The 22,900-nt window shown below is 26.5% G+C and overlaps 1 protein-coding gene across 2 annotated transcripts; it reads right to left on the bottom strand.

Annotated features, from left to right (window-relative positions):
- Positions 1 to 7,156: 7,156 nt before the first annotated feature.
- Positions 7,157 to 10,900, bottom strand: LOC137827459 (cytokinin riboside 5'-monophosphate phosphoribohydrolase LOG7). 2 transcript variants are annotated; one of them, XM_068633609.1, is made up of 7 exons: positions 10,697 to 10,900; positions 9,605 to 9,702; positions 8,924 to 8,954; positions 8,680 to 8,779; positions 8,461 to 8,531; positions 7,697 to 7,840; positions 7,157 to 7,494 (listed from the first exon to the last, which is right to left on the bottom strand). In XM_068633609.1, exons 1-7 carry the CDS (start codon positions 10,802 to 10,804, stop codon positions 7,405 to 7,407), a joined length of 642 nt encoding a protein of 213 aa, XP_068489710.1. In that variant the 5' UTR covers positions 10,805 to 10,900; the 3' UTR covers positions 7,157 to 7,404. The 2 variants fall into 2 exon arrangements, with proteins under 2 accessions (XP_068489710.1, XP_068489712.1); XM_068633611.1 differs by lacking the exon at positions 10,697 to 10,900 and adding an exon at positions 9,902 to 10,535.
- Positions 10,901 to 22,900: the final 12,000 nt, after the last annotated feature.

Genomic DNA, 22,900 nt, shown 5'->3' with positions numbered 1-22,900 from the left:
TTATTGAATTTTTATAAAATTTAGTTAGATTTAAAGTTCACTTCTTAACCTGATATTGTATCACTTACTATCAAACCATTATTGAATCACTCATAACATATATTTTCACGCACGAATTGGTAGAACACACATTGACTATCGATTAAAATATTTTATTTTCTCTCTAGTCTCCACTCTCACGTTATCTTGTCATGTTATTATCACAACACAATGCTTTGAAGTTTGAGGAATCTTGCTGAAATGATGTTTTGTTTATGATTTAACAGACTGAGCTTCCACTGGTTTGAAACACGGTGTCAGATTTTGAGGCAGAGGCGGTTTTGATCTGAAGTTCATCAACGTAAGAGAATTACTCTCATTCTGAGCTTCTCAAATTTTGTCACGTTATTCATATTTTTAAGGTAAAATGTGTTCTTTAGCCTTTTGGGTCCCTCAATTTCTAGTCAAAATTAGTTTTCTTTACCATGATCTTGGTTATGCTATTTTCTGTAATTGATGAATTTCATCCCACACATTTTACCAATTATTTTCTTTATTTTCTGTAAATTGTTTTAGGAAAATAAGGGTCAGTTTGGTTGGAAAAAATGTTTTCTGTTTATAGTTTAAACTTTTAGATATTACTGCTGGACCTGTCAATGAGGTGTGTGTTTATGTGTATACAATCTCATATTCTGCTTCAAATGAAGCTTATGAAAAAATTAAACCTACTAAGAACAAACATAACTTTGAAACATGATTTTGTTCATCTACAAATATATTGAGATTACATGATGTTGAGAAAATCAGAACAAATTCTCCTTTAGTATATATATAAAATGTTTATGCAAATATCTATTTTATATCTACTCCAAGAAAAGAGAATTTGTTATGATTTTTCCGACACATGATATTCATAGACTAATACACACAACAACAAGACCTTTGCACAGACAACACCAGTAGTCTCACATGCAGATGTGTGTGTCTTTGAAAAACAATGGTCTGTGTTGGAATCTATAGGTTCATTATGTTCTCATGCCTGTCATAGCCTTTCTAATGGAACTGCCACAGTTTATTTATTCTTGATATATGATGTTGTTATTATTGTAGTTCTCGCACCTTGCATGGATCCAAAAGATAGAAAGTGAAGTGGCCTTGGTGATTTGAAGTATCCTTTGGTTTCTGATCTCACCAAAATAACCAAATCTTATGGTGTTCCCATTCCTGATGAGGTATGTTCTGACATGAAATTTGTTTCTTATGCATGTATGGATTATTAGAAAATAGTAATAATCTAACTTCTTGTTGTATTTTCTGTCACGGAATCTACCTAGGAAGGGTATATGATGTCTTGTATGAGATAATGGTTGTTATCAGACCTGGTATCTAATGTATTAAGAAATCTTATAAAACTAATTTTTAAGGTGAAGTTTGCACTCACTTATATACTATGAAATGTCTTAATCTCTAGTCGATGTGAAATCTTCAACACACTCTTTCACACTGAGACTACCAACTCGTGCATGAGACTATATATTATGGATGGTCCGATAGCAGATAGCCTGATAACCTCAACAAACAATCACTAGGATAGGTTTGAAACGACTCCAATATTATACTAGAAAGTTGACTTTAAGGCTAACTCAACTTTATAAGCCGGTTTTACGAGGTAGATCCTTCTTAATTAAATTAAGTTTTAATTTTTTTTGAAGTACATGAAACATGACCTTGCTTTTTTCCTTTCAATGTCTTTGTCTTCTATGCCTGAGTTTCTATGTTCTCTCAGATGAAATGTAAGAGGCCGTGTTGGAAATAGCTGCAGTGGTTAGTAGCTAGCATCAAGTCTTGACATTTAAACTATTACACTTTATCAAACTCGTGTTCATCATGACTTTGAATATATGCAATGATATAAAGCATTAGGGCAATTGGTAGAAGAGTTGACGAGGTTAAGATAACTCTCTAGGTAATTGCTCACTTAATTAGGAGTTAGGGCAAGACCAAGATTGAACAATGATCACATATTTTCTGTTTTTCTTTTGCTGCTACAGTAGGTTTAGCAGAACCTAGATGAAGCCATGAAACCAACCAGATCCTAAACTTAGCAAAGACTACTTTTCATCTGCATCTGTATCATTCAGTGGTTTGCAAAAGGGTCCTGCTTTTTAATGTTTTGCAAGTCCTTAAATTTTGAGTCGCAGGGTATGGTAATACACTAATAAATGCATGTTGGTGCACTGAATCTTGTATGTGTACTATGAATTAGTTTTCAATTTTTGTTGACTATGATCTCTGTAACAGATTAATTGAAAACTACCATAGAAATTAATTTTGATTTAATCACTTTCTTGTTGTATATCACGTCTTTTATGGAACTGAAAGATTTAGTATTAGGTTTAAAAAAAAGCTAATCTTAAACTTTGTACAAGCAAGAGAGTCTACAATTTATGAGACATAAATAATCATGAAATGATTTAAAAAGTTTGATCTGTTAAGGGAAAGCACATTACTTTTGAGCTTGAAGTGAGGGTGATACATAACTTCTTCTCATTAATATTGACATTACCAATCTTTAATGATGTGTTAGTAAAGATAAAAGAAATAGAGGGAATGAAACTGTGTAGTGAGAAAAAAAATAGTGAAAATAGTTATTGTTTGATTTAAAATGATAAGGAAAATTAAGCAAAAATAGAAATAAATAAACTATCAACATATATGTTTGGATTGGTACATGATAAATATATGTTCCTCCTAAAATTTATAATAGATATTCTGACATAAATTTTGTGAAGATTTGACATAATATAATCAATTCCCAATTTAGTATGATTATTATTTTTGCATATAAAATGGACTGCCTTATTTTCTATTTGACAAGACACTTGTAATTAATTAAAAAAAATAATTAAGTTAATAATAAATCTGTTAATAATCTGTATTTTTTTTTCTAAATCTATCCTTATGATATTTAAAGCAAAACTACATTAATAGAGTTGCAAACGAATGTGATTATTTATTTGTATTCTCTAATGAAACTTTATGTTATTAATTTTTATTATTTATTATTATTTTTTAAATATAAGTAAATCAATTAAGAATATTTTAGGGAAAGATTAATTAAAATATATAAGACTTTATAAAAGAGTCTTATCACTAAAGACATATTTTTCTAAAGAAAATCATATAAAAAGGGACAGATAGATACCATAATTATATTGCAAACATAATTGATTATCATTTTATGACAATTTCCAATCATGAGAAAATTATTTAAGATCCACACTCGATTATTTCATTGATATTATTTCTGCTCTCTTTTCTAAGAAAATGTATTCACAAGTCCACAAATTTCAAAAAATTGAGTCTTGATTTTGCAAATATGTTAAATACTTGAAAGTCTTTTTTACCATCCATAACGAATTCACATGTGAATAGAATTGTGGGTATATGAAAAACATCCATAACACTTTAATCATTTTGAAACATCTACATAACACAACATATTATGTTATCTTATGAATTATTCATGGACAATTTCTTACTGCATTTCCTTAGTTCTTCCTGCATTTTTATAATTATTATAATTTTAAAAATAACCTTTTATAGTATAGATTTTACAATTTGAAGTCAATTTTTTTAAATTGTAAAATTTAGAATGCAAAATTAGTTTTCAAAATTTATAATTAGTGGATATTTCTAAATCTAAAAAATAGTTTTCCAATTATTGAATTTGGAAGTCAATTTTATGTTCCAAATTTTATTATTTAAAAATCATTATGACTTTCGACCTATAATTCAAGATATAAAGTTTACTTCAGAATGGTAGAATTTGGAATACAAATTGTCTTCTAAATTTTATAATTTAGAAACTATTTTCTGAATTCAAAAATGATTTTTGAGTTGTAAAATTTGGAAGTTAAATTTGTATTCTTAATTCTACAATTAAGTCATTTTTAAATTTATAAAATAATTTTGGAATATAAAATTGGCTTCCAAATTTCAGAAACAATACACTACAAGAAAATCATGAAATAAAAATCAATTTTAGATAAAAAAATAATTAGTTGCTATAGTAATTAAATTAGAAACCATTTTAGAGACTATTTTTTTTTCTAAATTAGTTTTTATTATTGTTAAATGGATTCTAAATTGGTATTTAATTAGCGACCAAGGTTTTTACTATTAAATAATTGATAGTTAAAATTTTGGTAGCTAATTAAATACTAATTTAGAAACTATTTAACAATAATAAAAATTAATTTAAAAATATATTTTTTTAGTTTTTAAAATGATCTCTAATTTAACTATTATAGCAACTAATTATTTTATTTTTTTAAATTGGTTTCTATTTCATGATTTTTTTTAAGTGATGAATTCAAAATTTGAAAGACAACTTTGTATTCCAAATTTACAATACAAAAGTCTTATGAATTCTAGAATTCAGAATACTATCTGCATTTTGGAACAAATAAGATGATGAAGGATGCAAGAATTTAGGTTTAATTTTTAGTTTCACTAAAAGTAAATATAACTTAAAAAAAAAAAATATGGAAGTGCAGTAACAAATTGCCTTATTCATGAAACAAAAAGAATTCAAAGATAAGAGTCTTGTTCTCATGTTCGGAAGAAGAAAAAAAACACCAATTGTTAGAAGGCTTAAAGTGTGTTCTACATAACAAGTCAACTCATAAGTGGTGTACTAAAAAGCATCACACCTTATATAAGTGGTTCAAATTCCGTTTTTTGAGGAGATTTCAGAATTTAGATGTTCACATTTTGAAGATTTCTCAGGCAAAGATAAAAGGTTTACTTAGTGCAATTTAGAGACTAAATTAAGATAAAACACCGAAGGGAATCTCTGTGTATTCTTGCTATCTTTTATTAGATACACCACAATTATAGGTCATTGGTCAAAGTCACCAAACATGATACCAAGCAAATAAATTTGGTACATGCGACAAAATCCTAGTTCATGTGATATTATGAGTTAGACTAACGTTATCCCCATCATTTGGTTTATAAATATTCCATGAAATCTTTGGAATTTTCACGACCAAAATAATAAGGTGGTTATGTAGATGATGAATCGTGAGATAGAAGTCATGCATTTTTTTATTGGATGATACCAATGCTGTATTATAAAATGCCATGAGTATGTTCATAGTAGTTGATTTAATGAGTTTTTTTTTTCCTTCTTCTTCAAGTAGTATATTGTTTGATCTCATGTCTCTTTTTGGTTTTGTACAGAAATCATTCATAGGAAATAAATCCATTCAAAATATAATTAACTATGAAAGTTAAAAAATAAATCCATTCAAAAGATAATTAACTATGAAAGTTAAAAAATAATTATTATTGTAAGAGTGTTTAAGATCTCACATATGCTAAAGATAGGACATTGAATAATATATAAGTGAATGCAAACTTTAACTTATAATTGGTCTTATATGGTTAATTTAAGCTTAAAGTTCACTTTTTAATATGATATCAGAATAATTTAGAATCTATCCTAACAACATTTGTTGAGTTTATCATATCACTCGTTATCGAGTCGCTATCAAATCATTCATATTATATATAGTCTCATATACGAGTTTAAAGATTTTGACGTGCAGAGAGTGTATTGAAATGTGCAAAATTCACTTTATAAAATTAAGTTAAGTTTAAAATTTACTTCTTAATAAAAATATTAATCACTAAATTTGACTTTTCTTATTTCAATAGTTTGATTGATGAAAAAGAAGTATTCCATGAAAATTAAGTACATAAAGTAATTTTAATTTATAAAAGAATTTTAATTCATTTTACATACCCATTTTTTTCTCTTTTATGATTATTTTTAAAAAAATTACGTCACATAATATTGTTTCTAATATCTAGATGCACATAAAGAATATGCAATTGAATATGAATAAGCACACAGAATCAAACGTTCTAATTTTGTTGTTGTCATATTATACACTGTAAAACCCTTTCTCTAGGAGGAATGCTAACATGTATTCGTTAGAGCATTAAATAAAGAATTAAAAATTTAAAATATTATTAAAGAATATCATAGTTTTATTTGGTACACACAAAATATTATAATTTTAGTTGGCACATAAAAAATATTATATAATTGTACCCTCTACTATAATATTTAAGATTTTTTTATTGATTCTTTAACCGATATCCTCACCCACTCATCACCAAAATTCTTTCTTATAGGATTTATTTCCAATTGTAAATAGATATATTTATTTAATATAAACTTTAGGATAAAATAATTCATAGGTCCTTCTCATTCCAAATTTGTTGGATAGAGGTATGCAATAAATATTTCCCAAAGCCTTTGTTTATTTCTCTTTCTGATTATATTTTTGATAGCCAATGCAGCAGAATATTTTGAAAAATGGTTGGAAATTCTATAGTTTCTTGTAGAGGGAGGAAATTAGATGAATACAATTATTTTTTTAATGGTTGGTGATTGGAAATTTTCCAATAAGATTGGATTAGATTTGATCTCATATAATTGATTAAGTCAAATTTGGTAGCACTGGGCAAGTGTTAATTTCTTACAGATCATGTGCCTCACATGCATTTTGTTACATCAAACTTTTCTTATTGTGTAGATTTTGTGAGACATTTCTCTTATTTTGTATAAAGGTTTCAACTAACTTTATAGTGACATGATAATGATCAAATAATTGATTAAAGAAAGATGGAAGAAAAGTGTTTGATGTGGCATTGGGCATCAAGTTTATTGTTGTTGTTGCTTGTTACAATACAAACTTGTTATAATATCTTCAAATTTTCTATCAAAATGAAAAGAAGTGATTTGATTACTAATAAGTCAATCTCCTAAATGAATTAATGATTTTGGTATCACTTATTGAAAATATTAAAAATGTAACCCCAATATATTATAAACTCATTTATAGTTTTTAGCTCAAAATTTAAAAATAAGTTTATAACTATTTCTTTATATATAATATTCCTTTCATGAACAATTCTAAAAACCCATGTGAACCAAATTATATAGAATAGTTTACCAAAAACTAGACATGCAATAATCTCAACTAAATAAACATTTCCCCATTTGAATTATTAAAGAGTTTTTCTCAAAAGGGTTAATTTATCAAGTATAGCATTTTAATATATAATATAAATAAAATGGGAGAAAGGACAAAAAGAGCAATGATCCATAAGAAAACTTCCATTGATGATTTTTCCATGTTTTTGACTTACCCTCATTTTGTGTATAGTAGGGGCATCAACATAAGTTGGAAAAAAGCAAAATAAGAGGATGATGTATGATCCTACACTTCCTATGCCCATATATATTGACTATTATGTACCCAAAACACATAAAAAAAAACAACAAAATGATAGAAAATATCCCAAAACTAAGTGTTCATCAATCTCCCACTAGAATCACAAGATGAGTCACATGGCAAGTTCTGATTCAGGCACATAACTTAGTCTTTCTTCCCACACCAACTTGGATACAACTTCATCTCGTTCAGGTACATGTTCCTGCTTCACAAAACATTCAATGATCATTGTCTCCACAACATGGCCCACTTGATTTAGCAACTTGATTAAGCCATTCTAATTAACTAACAATGATAATTAGCATTATCACCATCTTAACTCTTAGATAACTCAACCACAAAACTTTGTTTTTGTTCACAATCATTTCATATAAAGTGAAGCTAAAAGAAAATTGTTCACACACCTCTAACTCTCTAACCAGTTCTTTGGCTGTGGGGGCTGACACTATAATGCGACGTGCCTTTGGAGAGATAAAGCCTTCATCAACGGCCTTGTCAATGAAAGACAACAAGGAATTGTAAAATCCATCCACATTCAACAGACCCACCTGCACCACAAAAATTGTTAATCATAATAATAACTCCAACATATGCATTCCATTGACCATTTAACTTTAAATTTCTGTCGTTTCCCTCAATCATTTTCTATGTCCTTCTCCCATTCAAACGGAAAACCATCAAATAATGTAACGTGACAACGATTAACTAAACAAAATATCTTCTCGTGTGAATGTTGAATTAAATTCCCCACATGTGTAGGTTCCATTGTGAAGCTTCCTTGTGCTGCTAGAATATACCCTTTTAGCAGGGTATTTAACTAAGATCAAAACGCGTGTCTAATCCATATAATGTTCTATTAAGATATTAAAATAAGGAGATGGTGAATGAATGCGTAATATCATGCGTCATGTGGAAGCAAGTTGATTAAGGAAACAAGCAAAGATGAGATTTGACTTCTTCATTTTTATAATCACATAACAGAAATTCGATCCCAGAGAGATCATAAGAGGCATTTTTCATTAATTTGACACAATACTATATACTGTTTGGAAAATAGATGCTGACATAGATTTTAGAGAACCAAGTTCTGAACTAAGGTCATTAGTATCTCCTTTTGTGTGGAACAACTTTGTCTAATCACATAATGAAGCTGAGGAATAGTTCATACCGGTTTGCTGTGGATTCCAAGCTGAGCCCATGTAATGATTTCAAGCAATTCTTCAAGGGTTCCATATCCCCCTGGTGTTTGAAAACAACAAGACATGAGTAACAGCAACATGTGTTAATGTTGTACCACTCAAAGACAAAAAATCCCCACTTCACATGACTATGTCGTTTGTTTCAGTTTTGTGTTTGTGTCAATATAGTTATCAGTTATAATCCATACCAGGAAGGGCAATGAATGCATCAGCTTGACGAGCCATCTCAGCTTTCCTTTGATGCATATCAGATACTGCTCTCACTTCACCAATAGGCTCACCAGTTATCTGTATATCCAACATATACATTATAAAATTATTTATTGAGACACAACAATTTATTATTAGCTAACATCATCAATGTGGTAAAAATTGTACTATGTAATCACTGTATAAGAGACAGCATAGTAGCCAGAGACAAGAGTGATTTACCTCTATTGGCATGAGACTTCTTGGGATAACACTGCAAAAGTGAGGCAATGATGCACACCATCAGTCAAAAAGACAGAGGTGCAAATATTTTATAAAAGGAAAAATGATTACTCAATAAACAAATAACAAAAGAAAGCAAAGACCAATTTGAAGATGGATGAGTTTTAAGCATGTCTTGAAAGTGCATGCAAAGTAAAATATTATTGAAGGCAATGGTGTGGCTCCAATTCCAGAGCAAAAACTTTCCACTGTTAAAAGGGCTAAAAGGCATTCAACTTTTATCCAACAGAGCAAAGCTGATCAAAAGGCTTCTAACCATGGGTAAAGGTTAACACACTTTTTCCCCCTTTTAAACACCCCAATGGAACATAAAGCTACATTAACCACATCACATAGTAACCTTATATTTTATTTATATCCAGAATGCTCCCTTGCATCCAACATTTGGAAGCTTTAATCAAATAGGCAAAAACTAATGTCTAATGTTGCCTGTTTTTTTTTATCCAATGATGTCCTATTTCTTAGGAAACAGGGAAACACGCATGGGTCAGTAGGCAAAACAGAAGGATTAAACATCATAACCCACTTCGTTGTACCAATCAACAGAATGATCAAGTTGGTCTAAACACCATAAAATATAGACATAGAATGAGATTAAGAGAGAGAAAAAAAAAAACAAACCCCAGAACATGGCGTCCACCATCATGAACTGCCTGAGAAACTAGACCCATCAACCCCACACTACCACCTCCATAGACCAAATCAATCCTTCTCTCAACCTACAAAAAAAACATTGAAAACCAAACCAGTTAGACACGTGTCACTGAATTAATCATCATCATGGAAGAAACAAACAAGCCAAGTATATGGACACAAGCTGAATAAAATACTAATAATTTTACTATAGTATATTCACATAGTGGTCAATGGTAAAGTTTGGTGACAGGGAAAAATCATTTTAGGATGCAAATAAATTACCCCTCGACCACAGGGAAAAATCATGGAGGTGATGAAGCTTGTGGGGAATGCCAAAGGCTAAGAGCACGCTTCATAGTGTAATGATGCCAAAATTGCACGTTCATCCTCCTTGAAACGCGCATAGAACATTTCTTTCTCTATTTTTTTTTCTCAGTTGCAGAATTATTTGACACAAAAAAGAAACAGAACAAGAAAAAAAACATGTTACAGGCATAACATAGATCATGCAAGAAGGCTGCTCAACTGACAGCAGGTTCCAGCTTGCAATCTCTCTCTTTCATGACAAACTCTTAACCTAAACCATTCTCATTCCTCATCGATCATAACCAAGAGTTCAGAGTTTAAGGATTACATTTCTCACCTAAAACTCATAAAATGAGAAAACAAAAGGAAACACAAACACCACACAGTTCAGAAAGAGGCAAAAATGAATAAAAAAAGCTAAGAGGAGAAACTGCCGCAGACTTTGAAGAAAAAACGGATTCAAATACTCTTAAATGAAGCAAGTTCATTGAACATAACTTAGTGAAAGTAATAGCTAATAGGACAAAAATATAATAATTCTAGGGTACCCCAAAATCAAGTGGATGAAGATTTTTTAAGCCTGCTTTCAAGTTTAAACCATTTTTCTTTTGTTTGTTTTTCTCACTAGAGTCTATGGAGATAAAGGCATGAAATTGGGTGTCTTTTTCATGTGAAAAGGACTTGTGTTGTGAAGAAGAAGATTAAGTGAAGTTGATGAAAGTGGTATTGTTACAGAATGCAAGAAAAGTGAAAGTGAGGAAACAAAATTACCATCTCCTCGCCTAGTTCCACAGCAGCTTCTTGGTAACTAGCTTTGTTACCAGAACTGCTTCCACAGTAGACACAAATCCTCTTGAACTTGGATTTGGTTTCTTCCATTTGTGGTGTGTGTGATGGGAAGTTCTGAGAGCAGAGAAATGGGTTGAGAATGAGAGAACAGAAGAGAGTGAGTATTTGTAATGGTGAAGCAGCTATGTGTGTGTATATATATAAGTGCTGGCCCTTCATGCTCACATAACTTGTAAATTTTTTAAATGACAAAAATGCTTTTGCTATTGGTCTTTTCGGAAATAGAAATCGGTTTGTTTTGTTCGCGTTGAGTCATTGACCGAACGACAAAAAGCGACACCAAACCATGAGATTATGTGTATTCTGTACATTATCCCTTTTTCTCTAACTTTTCTACTTTATTTATTATACTGCAAATTATACAAAGACCTAAGTAAAAAACAGAACTCATAATTTTATTATGCTAAAATTTGTAAGTTAAATGTGATAAGTGTTCTTACCTTAAATTCATTAAGATAATATCATTCGATATTCTTTATTTTAGAGATTGATATTTTAATATTATTTGAAAAATGAGTTTAAATTCATTAAGATAACATCATTCTGAGTAATCGTTATTTTTTGTTTTGGAGATCTATGTTTCAGTATTGTTTGAAAAATACATTTTAATGAATTAAGAGTAGAATATGTATTTAAATTGTCATTGATATTAATTTCTACTTAAGTGATGTTTGACTAAATATTAGTCGACTCACCTGTACACTGTATTCAGACTAACTTGATTGTCGGAATACTTTTACAGATTCTTTTCACTTATTCGACAAAAGAAATAATCAATCAAAGACTATCAATACATGGAGATCGTGAAGACGAAACGCGGAAAAAAAAAAGACACTTTATAAAAAAATCTTACCTTTAAAAAAAATCTAATATTATAATTGGTTTTTCTCTATTTTTAATCCACAAAATATTATCACATCTTCCTTCACGTCTTAATTGTGCTAGATATTTTAATGGGATACGTAACTTATGTGACATTTAATGAAACTATTTCCAAAAGAAAAAGCGTTTGCCTTTTACAAGTTACACGTGGTTTTATATAATACAATACCATGTGTATATATATAAAGTTACATATAATTTTATTGTAGTTTGGGTTTAATCAATTTTAATATTAATGCATAGTTTAAAAAGGTGAAGTTTTAGTTTCTTATATATAATAGATTATGTTATTCATAATCCATTATTTTTCTAAGAAAAATATTTTCAAGTTTAAACTAAATTTTAAACTAATATATAACATTAATTACGAAGATTATAACTATTAATTACTTTAAATTCTAAAGTAATTATTTTAAAAAATAATTAATAAATAAAAGTTTTGTAATTAATATTAAATAATAATTTAGAAACTAATTTATAAATATTTATTATTAATTTAAATATTAATAATTTATAATTTATAAAATATTATTTAATTTAATGAATATATTAATTAATTATTTTTTATTTTTAAAATCATTTCGCACATAGTAAATATTATTTACTAGATTAAAGGTTAAATACTGGTTATTAATTTACTTCCATTTCGTTATGTGCTATTACCGTTTTCTAATGTGAAATAAAAAAATAATGTTGTTAACAAGAATACAATACTATTATTTTATATTTTACATTTTTTATATTGATTATAATGTATTAGTTATTGACCATTTTAAACCAAACATCATATTTTTATGACCTGAATTTATAAAAATAATAACTATAATATATTCAAATTTGATTAAAATGAAACAATAAACATTAGTCATATTTTTGCTTAAAAACTATTGTTTGGAAAAAAAATACAAATTATTATTAGTGAAATTATAGTTATTTTTATTCTGTTATCCAAATTTTAAGTAATTAATAATATTTTAAAATAATTATAGTCAAAGTTTATTTTCTAATTTTTACTTTGAGTTAGTTTTTTAACTGGTTAGATTTGTTTATAGTATAAGTCTTCCGTAAGTAGTGTTTTTAGCTTTAGGATTACTCTCCTTTTGTTCATAGTCATTATAATGTTGTTAGATAATTCATTAAAATTTTCGGTACAGGTTAAGTTGTCTTCAAGTTACGTAAATTTGGAGCTCTTTGTGAGTACGTGCTCAAAATTTAGGTAAGGTAAGTTAGTTTAAAATTTTAATACAACTATATGTTAAAATCATATGTTAGAATATTTGGATCAACGTGATAACGTGATGTGGTAATAAAAAATTTGTTTACAAAATTAATGATTTTTAAGTGAAATAGTATATTATTTAAAACTATGTGGGAATATGTTGAGTTATTAATAATATTTTATTTGAGATTAAAAGTGTTGAATGATAATATAAATTTATAGTCGGATGTTATGATATTTTAGACATGAGAAATTAGGAATGTTATAAGAAAAAAAAATTAGTTATAATATGGATGTAAATGAGTTTAATAATTATAATATGTTTGTGATAGCAATAGAAATATGTTTTGTACAGGTAAATACCTCAATCTTTTTACATAATTATACTAGAAAATAATGAATGTTGAATAATAGTTTATCTTGGCTAGTTAATAGAGTAGGAAAAGAAAACCTTGGAAGTGGTGAATACTCTTTGCAGATGACAGAAACTTGGATCAATCGGTTTGGTTTGGCGGGTAATGATTACACTTTTGCTTGATTTATGCAACTCACACTTCATTCTTGATTGATTCATGCCATCTTCATCTTCATCTTCATCTTCATCTTCTCTCTTCTCTCGGGAAACACGTTTTATTACATTTTTGTAGCAGCTGATTGGATTGGATAAAACACCTTCTCAGATTAACAATAATATAAACTACTTTCTTACAAAACTCACACCTCACACTTCAAATCATCATCAACAAAACAAGCACACTACCACACAAAACAAAAAAAGGCTTCAACTCTGTTTTCATTTTACGCACACAAGTGGAATTTTACTCATTAATATCAAAATTGTTTTTAAAAAACTTTCTTTTGCTTCAATGGTTTCATTTTTGTTTAATATTCTTTCTTTAAATAACTATATTTAACTTTATCGTTACTAATTATTATTATTTATTTTTATTAAAAATATCATTAAATATTTGAGACAAATAAAATTATTATTAAACTTTTAATTTATATTTATTATCACTATTTTAAAATTTTATTTTATGTAATCTTATTATTTATAATTTCATTATTATTTTTGTAAATTAATTTTAAATATTATTATTTTGATATTGTAATATTTATACTATTAATATTTATAATAAAAATAAAATAATTAATTATATTATATAATTTATGTATAATATATAATTGATTACGTATATAAATTTTATAATATAATTAATTATTTTATTCTTATTATAATATATAATAATTTTATTTATTATATATATGTAATAGTTTTATTTTTATTATAGATATATTTAATATTTCTATTTTGTAATATAATTAATTGTTTTATATGTATAATTGAATTCATGTGTTTATTTTGGTAGCATAGTATATTTAGATATGAGGATAATTATAATTAGACATTTTGAAATTGTCCCGTAATTTTTTTCGTCTTTTTTGTAGTTGGGAGAAAATTATTTTTTCAATATCTTCTCTCACAAATTAACGAAATATTCTTCATTCAAACACAATGGATTAACGCCTTATGTTGAACGCTGTTTAACGCTGAAATAAAAGTAGAAAAAAAGTTATATTCGACAAGAAATTGATAAAAAAGATACCAATAAGATTTTGTAGTAGTTATGAGTGAAAACACAATAATATATATTTTGATGGATATATATAATAATTTTTTGTTTTTAAAATTGTTTTTTTTTATAATGTAATGTAAATAGAAAATAGTTGATTATTTTAAGTCCAAGTTTAACAAATGTTACATATAAATTTTGTGCAAAGAATGAAAAATAGAAGTTGAAATGGAAAAATATGATGAGTGAAGCACATGTTATGTATTCTCATGATTACAGTGACAAATTTCTTCTTAAATATGCATGATTGTTTTTTAAAGTATTAGATGAAGTAGTTTTTATTACCCGTTTAATTTGCTACCAAAATCGTGCGTGGGACTATATAAGCTCACGTCCGATAGCGGGTGGCACGATAGGTCCAACACAAACACTCGCTAGGATAGGTTCGAAATGACTCTAATACCATATTACGAAGTGGACTTTAAGCCTAACTCAACCTCATAAAACCGGCTCATGGGATGAAGTTTGCACCCACTTATATACAATGAAATGTCTTTATCTCTAGTCGATGTGGGATCTCCAACACAACTCCTTAAAACTCTCTGAAAAACTAAACATGTACACACAAAAATTATAATCTAAATATCTAAACATACCTCTAACAAAATTTATTGAAACTGAATTAAAATAAATAAAAAAAGATGACGAAAAAATCGTTATAAAGAAAAAATTGATTGAATAGACTTGTTCTATTATTTGCCAAAATTCTCATGAGAGACTATGATGTTTAAAAAGTTAGAAAAATAATATTTCTTTTGAAATGAAGTTCGAAATAACTATTTATTTTATGTTTACCAAGAAAAATTATACTTTTTGTTTGACAATTAAAAGAATTATTTGTAATCCAATAAAAAATAAATTTATATTAAATAATATAAAATAATTTAAATAATAATATTAAGAATTATAATATAATTATTTAAAAAAATCAATGTATTATAATTCGTTTAGGAAATATTATAGATATAAAGTGGGATGAATGATAATAATAAATAAAGTATTATATGGTCCAAGGTAGTGGGACTAAAAAAACATATTGAGGTTAAGATCTTGATTGTTGATTAATAAAAACAAAATGATATGAATTAATGTGGTTGAATTTGTTTGGTTAGGATGTGTTTGCCGACACGACGAGAGTGTAGGCTAAGTTGATGACAAAGAAGGGTTTGTGTTGAGAAGAAAGAAGAATGATGGGTGCAGTGGAGCAGTTGTAGCCGTTGATGGATCAAAAGTGTCTTCAGAGAGAGACCTCGGAAGGAACATCGTGGGACCTATCAGACGTTGATGTTGGAAGCTACGGTTATCATGTGCACGTGTATCAACGCGCCGGCAACGTCACCGACTCTATCATTCTTCTCTCGTGCTCCTGTTTCCTCTTTTCGCTCTTTGTAATCTTCTTTCATCTTCATTTTTGTGACTGTTATTAAGAGACTTGTTTGTGTCAACATTTGTTCACAGTGTAACAGGAACTTCAACCGTTGAAACAGTAGTAAATTGGAAATTTTAATGTTGTGTATAAAACATGGTTATGGTTGAAGAAATATATTATTATTAACCGGTTAGAATCTAGTATAGATACCGACAAAGACATTGATACGATACGGATACGGACACAAAAATACGTATAATTTTTAAAATGTAGGACACAGAGACACAAATCTATATATTATATAATTATGAATTATATAAATTGATAATAAAGATTCATGTGCACAATTATATTTTAGATTATTTTTTTATCAGAAAGATGTTTTTCATGACTGATTCACAAATATTTGTTTCTTATTTTTATAATTATAATAACAATAAAATTTAAATTTTTAGAAAATTAATGTATTTTTTTTAAATTGTGTTAGAACCGTATTAAAATTGTCATAAATCTAACGAATATTTTTTGAATTAAACACATCATGGATACATGTTCTACAGGTATCATAAGAGTATCGGATACCGACACACCATTTAAGAGAACTATTTGAGGTTCATAAGTTAGAATAAAGAGAATAATTCTCTTTTATCTTGGTTGTTCGGTTTTTCTTTTACTCAAACATCTTTTCACATTTTTTTTTTTTTACTCTTTACAAAAGGTACTTCGACGTATAAATAAGATTTTAATGTTCATTTGTTACTATTTGTACTGAAAGATGACGAAATTTATTTTTAAAATTTGTATCTATTTATATTATTATTATGAAATATTTGTTATTGACCTGATTATTGATTAATTTGTTTATCTATTAGAAGTAATGATTTTAATTGTATGAGTAAATTTTAAGTAATGCCGAATATGAGTATCATACATTCTCTCTACCGATACATATATGGAATGAAGTGTTAGTATGAATAAGGTTCAACAAATGAAGTATTCTCATATATACACTTATGTACATATGTTGTGGATTTGCACAATTCTGACTATGAAAGCTACAGCCAAAAACCCTGTGTTTGTATTTCTCAACATATGTGTTTCAAAAACAATAATTTCGGTGATTTGTGGACCTACGTGTTTTTCAATGAAGACAACGACGTTTGTTTGGAAAATGCAAATGTCTTGTTGCTTTTCTTATTTCACAGCGATGATTGAGACAGACACCCACATGGAAGTAAGATGAGGTTGGAAACAGAAACAAAAGAGGATAAAGTATGAAAAATTATTGTTTCAATTAAAGTAAATTAAAACAAATTCATATAAAAATAATAAATGATTTGATTGTTATCGTATATTAATTTTTCTTTTTGTATATTAATATATTTAAAACGATAATTTAAAGTTAAAAAAATATATTATATTTTTTGTAAATAAAAGTTATATTTTAAAAAAATTAAATATAAATGTAAATTATAAATAAAATTATATAAAAATAAAACATATAATAAAATTTCAATTAATTAATTTGTTATATTTAAAATATTTAATAATAAAATATTGATGATATTTATTATGTTAAAAAAATATTAGTTATATTAAAAGATAATTCATTATGCATAAGAACATAATTAATTACATATATACATATAATTGATTACATAATCGATTATGTTTTAATACATCGATATCATGCACTCTTTCAAGCAAATCTTCTTTGTATAATGAAGAAAGTGTATATTGGTTTTTGTTTTGCGCGTTTTCAATATTTTATACTTTTGTTTTTCAAACTCTTTTTTTATACATTCGAACCTTGCTTTTCTGCTTCTAGAAACAGTGGATTTTTCTTCATAAAATGCAAGGAATTACATATATAATCTCTTATAATTTTATTTATAGTTAATATTTTATTAATTATTATTATTAAATAATTAATTAAAATAAAAATATGAAAATAAATGAAAATATCAAAATGATAATTAAAATAAAATAAATGTAATTTTAATAATTTATAAAATAATTTATTTTAATATATTGGTATTTTAAAATATTATTTTTTATTTCTTAAATTTTATAATTGTAAAAACCCAAAAATAGTATTAAAATATAATTATTATAGCTAAAATGACACAAAAATATTTAAAAAATATTTATTTAAATTTTATTTTAATATAATTATTATTTATCTGATTTTTTATTTATTTTCTCAATATTTTTTTCTGATAAAATACTATATTTGAACTTGTGAATAGAGTAAAAAACGTGCTTAATCATATTTTCTTCTAATAAAAGATTAATTATATTTTTTTCTTTGATTCACTTCTGAGTTTTTTTTTTTAGTTAGTAAACATACTTTGTATTTTGAATGTGGTGTTTGTAATTCTAAAGATTAGTCTATGTTAATTTATGATTTTAGTTATATGTCTATACAATTCATTAAGATTTTGTGGTTTGTGTTAAGTTATTATTATATTCTTTAGAAGTTAAAGTTCTTCGTTAGTATAAGACCATCAATTTAGAAAAGGGAAATTGATTTTACTTTTTTCAATAGTACCTTATGTTAGATTATTTGAATGTGTAGATGACTTAGTCACAAGTATCAAAATTTCTTTTGCAGTATTTCTTTTGTTAGATAATTCTACAAATTATTTATAATTATGCAAACTTGTTGGCTGAATAACGTTCTCGTTGAGTACAATTAAAAAATTAGAAAACTCAATAGCACTGGTCATCGAGAAAGCCATATTTGTTAGGCGTTGGGCAAACAGTATTCTTGTTGTACGAAAATTCAGAAAATTGAACATTGAAGAATATTGGTTGTTGGGCGAACCATGTTCGTTAAGCAAATTTGGTCGATAGACAAGCCTACTCTTTGTTGGTCAATTTTATTAAGTAAAACCTTCAGTAAATTATTCGCTAAATGAGATAGATGGTCATTGGACAAAAATACTTAATTATCAAGTTATTTTTAAAATATTATTTTATAGATTAATTTTAAATATAATATAAATTTTTTTCTATTATATCAATAAAATCAACTAACTATTTTTTTTTTCTTCCTTTAATTTTGTAGTCGCTTTTGGTCCAAATAAATTAGATTAAAAAAATCAATTTTTTATGTTCTCACATATGTATTTTAATTATTTGTCTGCGTCATAAGTTAATATTCTTATAAAAGTTTAATCATTTTCATTTATTTAACTTGAATATTATGCGATGTACTTACATATATAATAAATAAGAAGGAAAATAACACAGTATCAGCTATTTTTACATTGCTATAATTATAAGCTTAGCAAATGAGAACCATATATACATGGATCATTTCTAGAATATTTAAGCACAAGTTGTTTAACTACCATATAAACCTATCACATTGTACTTTTAGTCCATTTTGATTTTCATAATTGGACGAACATACAATTTGTTGTAACAATAAAATTATAATTTTTGTATTTTAAACAATTTTAATTCTCTGTTAATATTTTTTTTATTGATAAAAAAAAATATAACTCATTTAAGCATGCTTCAACTCTTATACAGCACTTACCTTAACACATAAAGTTATCACAATATTTAATATCTCTTAAAGATATAAAAAATATCAAATTAATTTAAATTCTTCAAAATTTTTAATGAATGCATACAAATTAAATATTTTAGACACCAATTTAAGAAGAAAAAAAAAACTTTGTGATGAAGATGAAACCTTTAATTGTAGTAAAAAAAACTTTTTCTATGTTAATATCATATTTTACTTGATAAAATTATAAGATACCTTAGGAGAGTATATGTTAATAAAGTGATTTGCATAGAATATTGATATAGGAAAGTTTATTTGAGGTATTTTGGATATTTGTTTTGGTGTCTATTTTTTGTGATCTATGTTTAGAGTGGCGTAATAAAGAAAAAGGTGAAGTGCAGAAGAAAAAAAAAACATTTATTATGAGTAGTCGTGTCCATCAAAACAAGAATGATGAAGAGATTTAATGTGATGAACTGTGATTGGACATTCACACAGTCCACACCTGCAACCAAACATCAACTTTTAACATTCTTCTTTTCTCCTACAAATATATTTCTTCCTATTTTTTTATCACTTCAATTCTTTTCATAATATCAAATAATGTCCCAAACAAGTGCCATTTTTTAATTAAACAAAACCTCAACTCATTTTTCTATTTAGTTCTGATAACTTACTAATGAAAATTCCGATAGAATTGAGTCGTAAACACCTCTAATTGTGATGCTATATTGCTATTTGAAGAAAATATGCTGATTTTTTTATTGAAGAAAATAATCTTTACTATACTCACATTCTACTATAAACAATTGAATATATTTAAATGATCCATCTTATAGTTCTATTATAAACAATTGAATATATTTTAAAAAATCAATCTTATAGTACCTAAATAAATTGAGAGTTTATGTAAGATTAAATTATTTTGAGTTTAGAGGATATAGTTTAAAGTAAACAGAGAATGAAAATAATTTTACAGAACATTTATAAATAGGTTTAAAATATTTTATTTTACATTTTTTATAAACTCCATCTCTATAAATTTTAAACTCTTTCTAAGTTTCACTATTAGATTATTCTATTCTTAACGTTAAATTATTATTCATAATATTAATATAAATAAATTTATTCGTTTAGGAGTTGATAGGTTCAATATAAACTTATGTTACGTAGAGATCAAAATTAATAATACTTTATATACATATTTTTCTCTTAATTCATCAAAACGTTTAATTCATCAAAACGTCTTATTATAAGAATGTTGAAATCTTGTTGGATATTAGTTCTTCATTTTTTGAACTCAGTTTTACTTTGAAATCAAAAAGAAGAAAAAAAAAGTTGCTTATGTAAACCCAGTTTACAAAATAACGTTCGTTTAATTTTAATCTACAAAACTTTAATGCAAGCAGGCATTAGGTAAACAAATAAATATTAAAGGCATGTTTAAAATTCTACTTACTTTTGCTCTCCTAAAAAATGTATATTTAGTATTGGTATTTACATAATTTTTGTTAGGCTGTTGATAATTAAGATGCGATTATTATAAAAAAATTAAAAACACATGATTATGCAATAAAACATTTTCATGAAACAAAAAAACGATTAATTAAGGTGGTTTAAATCTTCTTCCACAGTCTGAAGATAAATTAATCTCTTAGAATACTACAAATAAATTTTGCCGACAAATAATTTTCAAATTCTCTCATCCTTCTGGTTCCAAATCCATTAAATGTCTGCAAAAAATTCAAAACTTCAGTCAAACATAAGTGTCTTTGGGTCAATTTTAGTAATGGAAATTGATTTTAAAGTGAAGATATTTATGTTAAAACATTTACATTCTAAAAATAAGTTAATAGAACCCTTTTTTGGGATCTCATTGAAAATATTCCTAAAACCAAAATTTAATTTTGGATTTATTATCAGTTTCTGAACATAGAACCACCACATTAAGACTTATCTTAAAAATCATACATGTTAACTTATTAAAAATTGTAACACAAGCTAAGTGTATTTTTTTATTAGAAAAAAAAATATAAACCATTTCAAAAATAATCCAACCCTTTTACAATATCATATAAACTTACCAAAAACTATAAACTAAAAACCAACATGGCCAGTTAAAATAATTCAACTAATCTTAATTCGTTATAATTCAACTAATCTTAATTCGTTATGTTCAAAATATCAACTTGACTAAATGAAAGTTCATCCATCTAACTCGCTCTTTAATCCATCAACCTACAAATAAATTTATATTTTTTTTATATATGTATACATCGTTAAATAAATGATATTTCTATTTTATTTTAAACTTTTTAAGGAATGAGTGAAGCTCTTTTTAAACATTTTCAACTCATATTTCATGATCATGTGAATTTGTCTCATCTATGTCTAAGAAGATTTACAGTAGATCAAGATTAATTCACTTGTTTCGTCACCTATATTTATTGATAATATTAAATGTTGGATATTCAAAATGGTTTAGAGATTATCACATCTTTATAATTATGACATTTTTATAACTTATAAATTGGTTTTATTAGATTTGATTAAGATTAAAGTTCACTTCTTAATATGTTATCAGAGTTATTTAGAGTTTATTATAATGAGTGTTTGTTAGACTTATAGGTCACTCGCTATCACCTGTAATATATAGTCCCACACACGAATTGGTAACATCGGTCTGAGAGGGTCGCTATTTGACCTTGGACAATCCATAATATATAGTCATACGCACAAGTTGATAGCCTCAACGTGAGGGGTGTGTCGAAAATCCCGCATCAACTAAAGATTATGACATTTTCATACGTGAATAGAAATCTCACCTTATAAATCGATTTTATGATATTGTTAGACTTAAAATTCACTATTTAATATTAAATATAATAAAAAATTATAAAAAATGTCTGTTTTAGTTTAGTGGGATAGATAAAATAGCAGTAATTATGCATATGATTTTGAAGATATTAATTAATGTATGATCGTAATCTTCTTACTTTCAAGACAGAATCCACCGTTTGAGCATAGCCGCTCCTTGCCTCAAGTCAATTTGAAGTATCTTTTGATTGTTTTGGGCATGGGTTTAAGATTTAGGAAATTACTAGAGCAGATATTAGCATGATTTCAAATTAATTTACTTAATACACTAATATTAATATCTATCTATCTATATATAATTATCATAGTGATTTAATGTCTTTGCGGTGTACTGGAGTTTTTTTAGTGTAGTAGTATATTTTTTATAAAAAAAATATATTTTTATGATAGTAATTAAATTACTTAAAAACATAAAATTTCAAATCTTATCTAAAAAAATTATAATTTTGAAATTCATATTTTTTTCTTTCTATATTATCTTCTCGATCTTTATTGTGACCGAGAAAAATAGTTTTAAAGTATAAGTGGTACAATTAAAATGACGCATGAATAAATTTTGTCTTACGTAAAATTGTCAAATACGCTTAACCTCTAGATCTGAACTTACTGCTTATATATCATGTCT

The sequence above is a fragment of the Phaseolus vulgaris genome, chromosome 7 (genome assembly GCF_000499845.2).
Source record: "Phaseolus vulgaris cultivar G19833 chromosome 7, P. vulgaris v2.0, whole genome shotgun sequence".
Classification (NCBI taxonomy): Eukaryota; Viridiplantae; Streptophyta; class Magnoliopsida; order Fabales; family Fabaceae; genus Phaseolus; species Phaseolus vulgaris.
The sequence above is the reverse complement of the archived record's forward strand: the minus strand, read 5'-3'. Positions and strand labels throughout refer to the sequence as shown.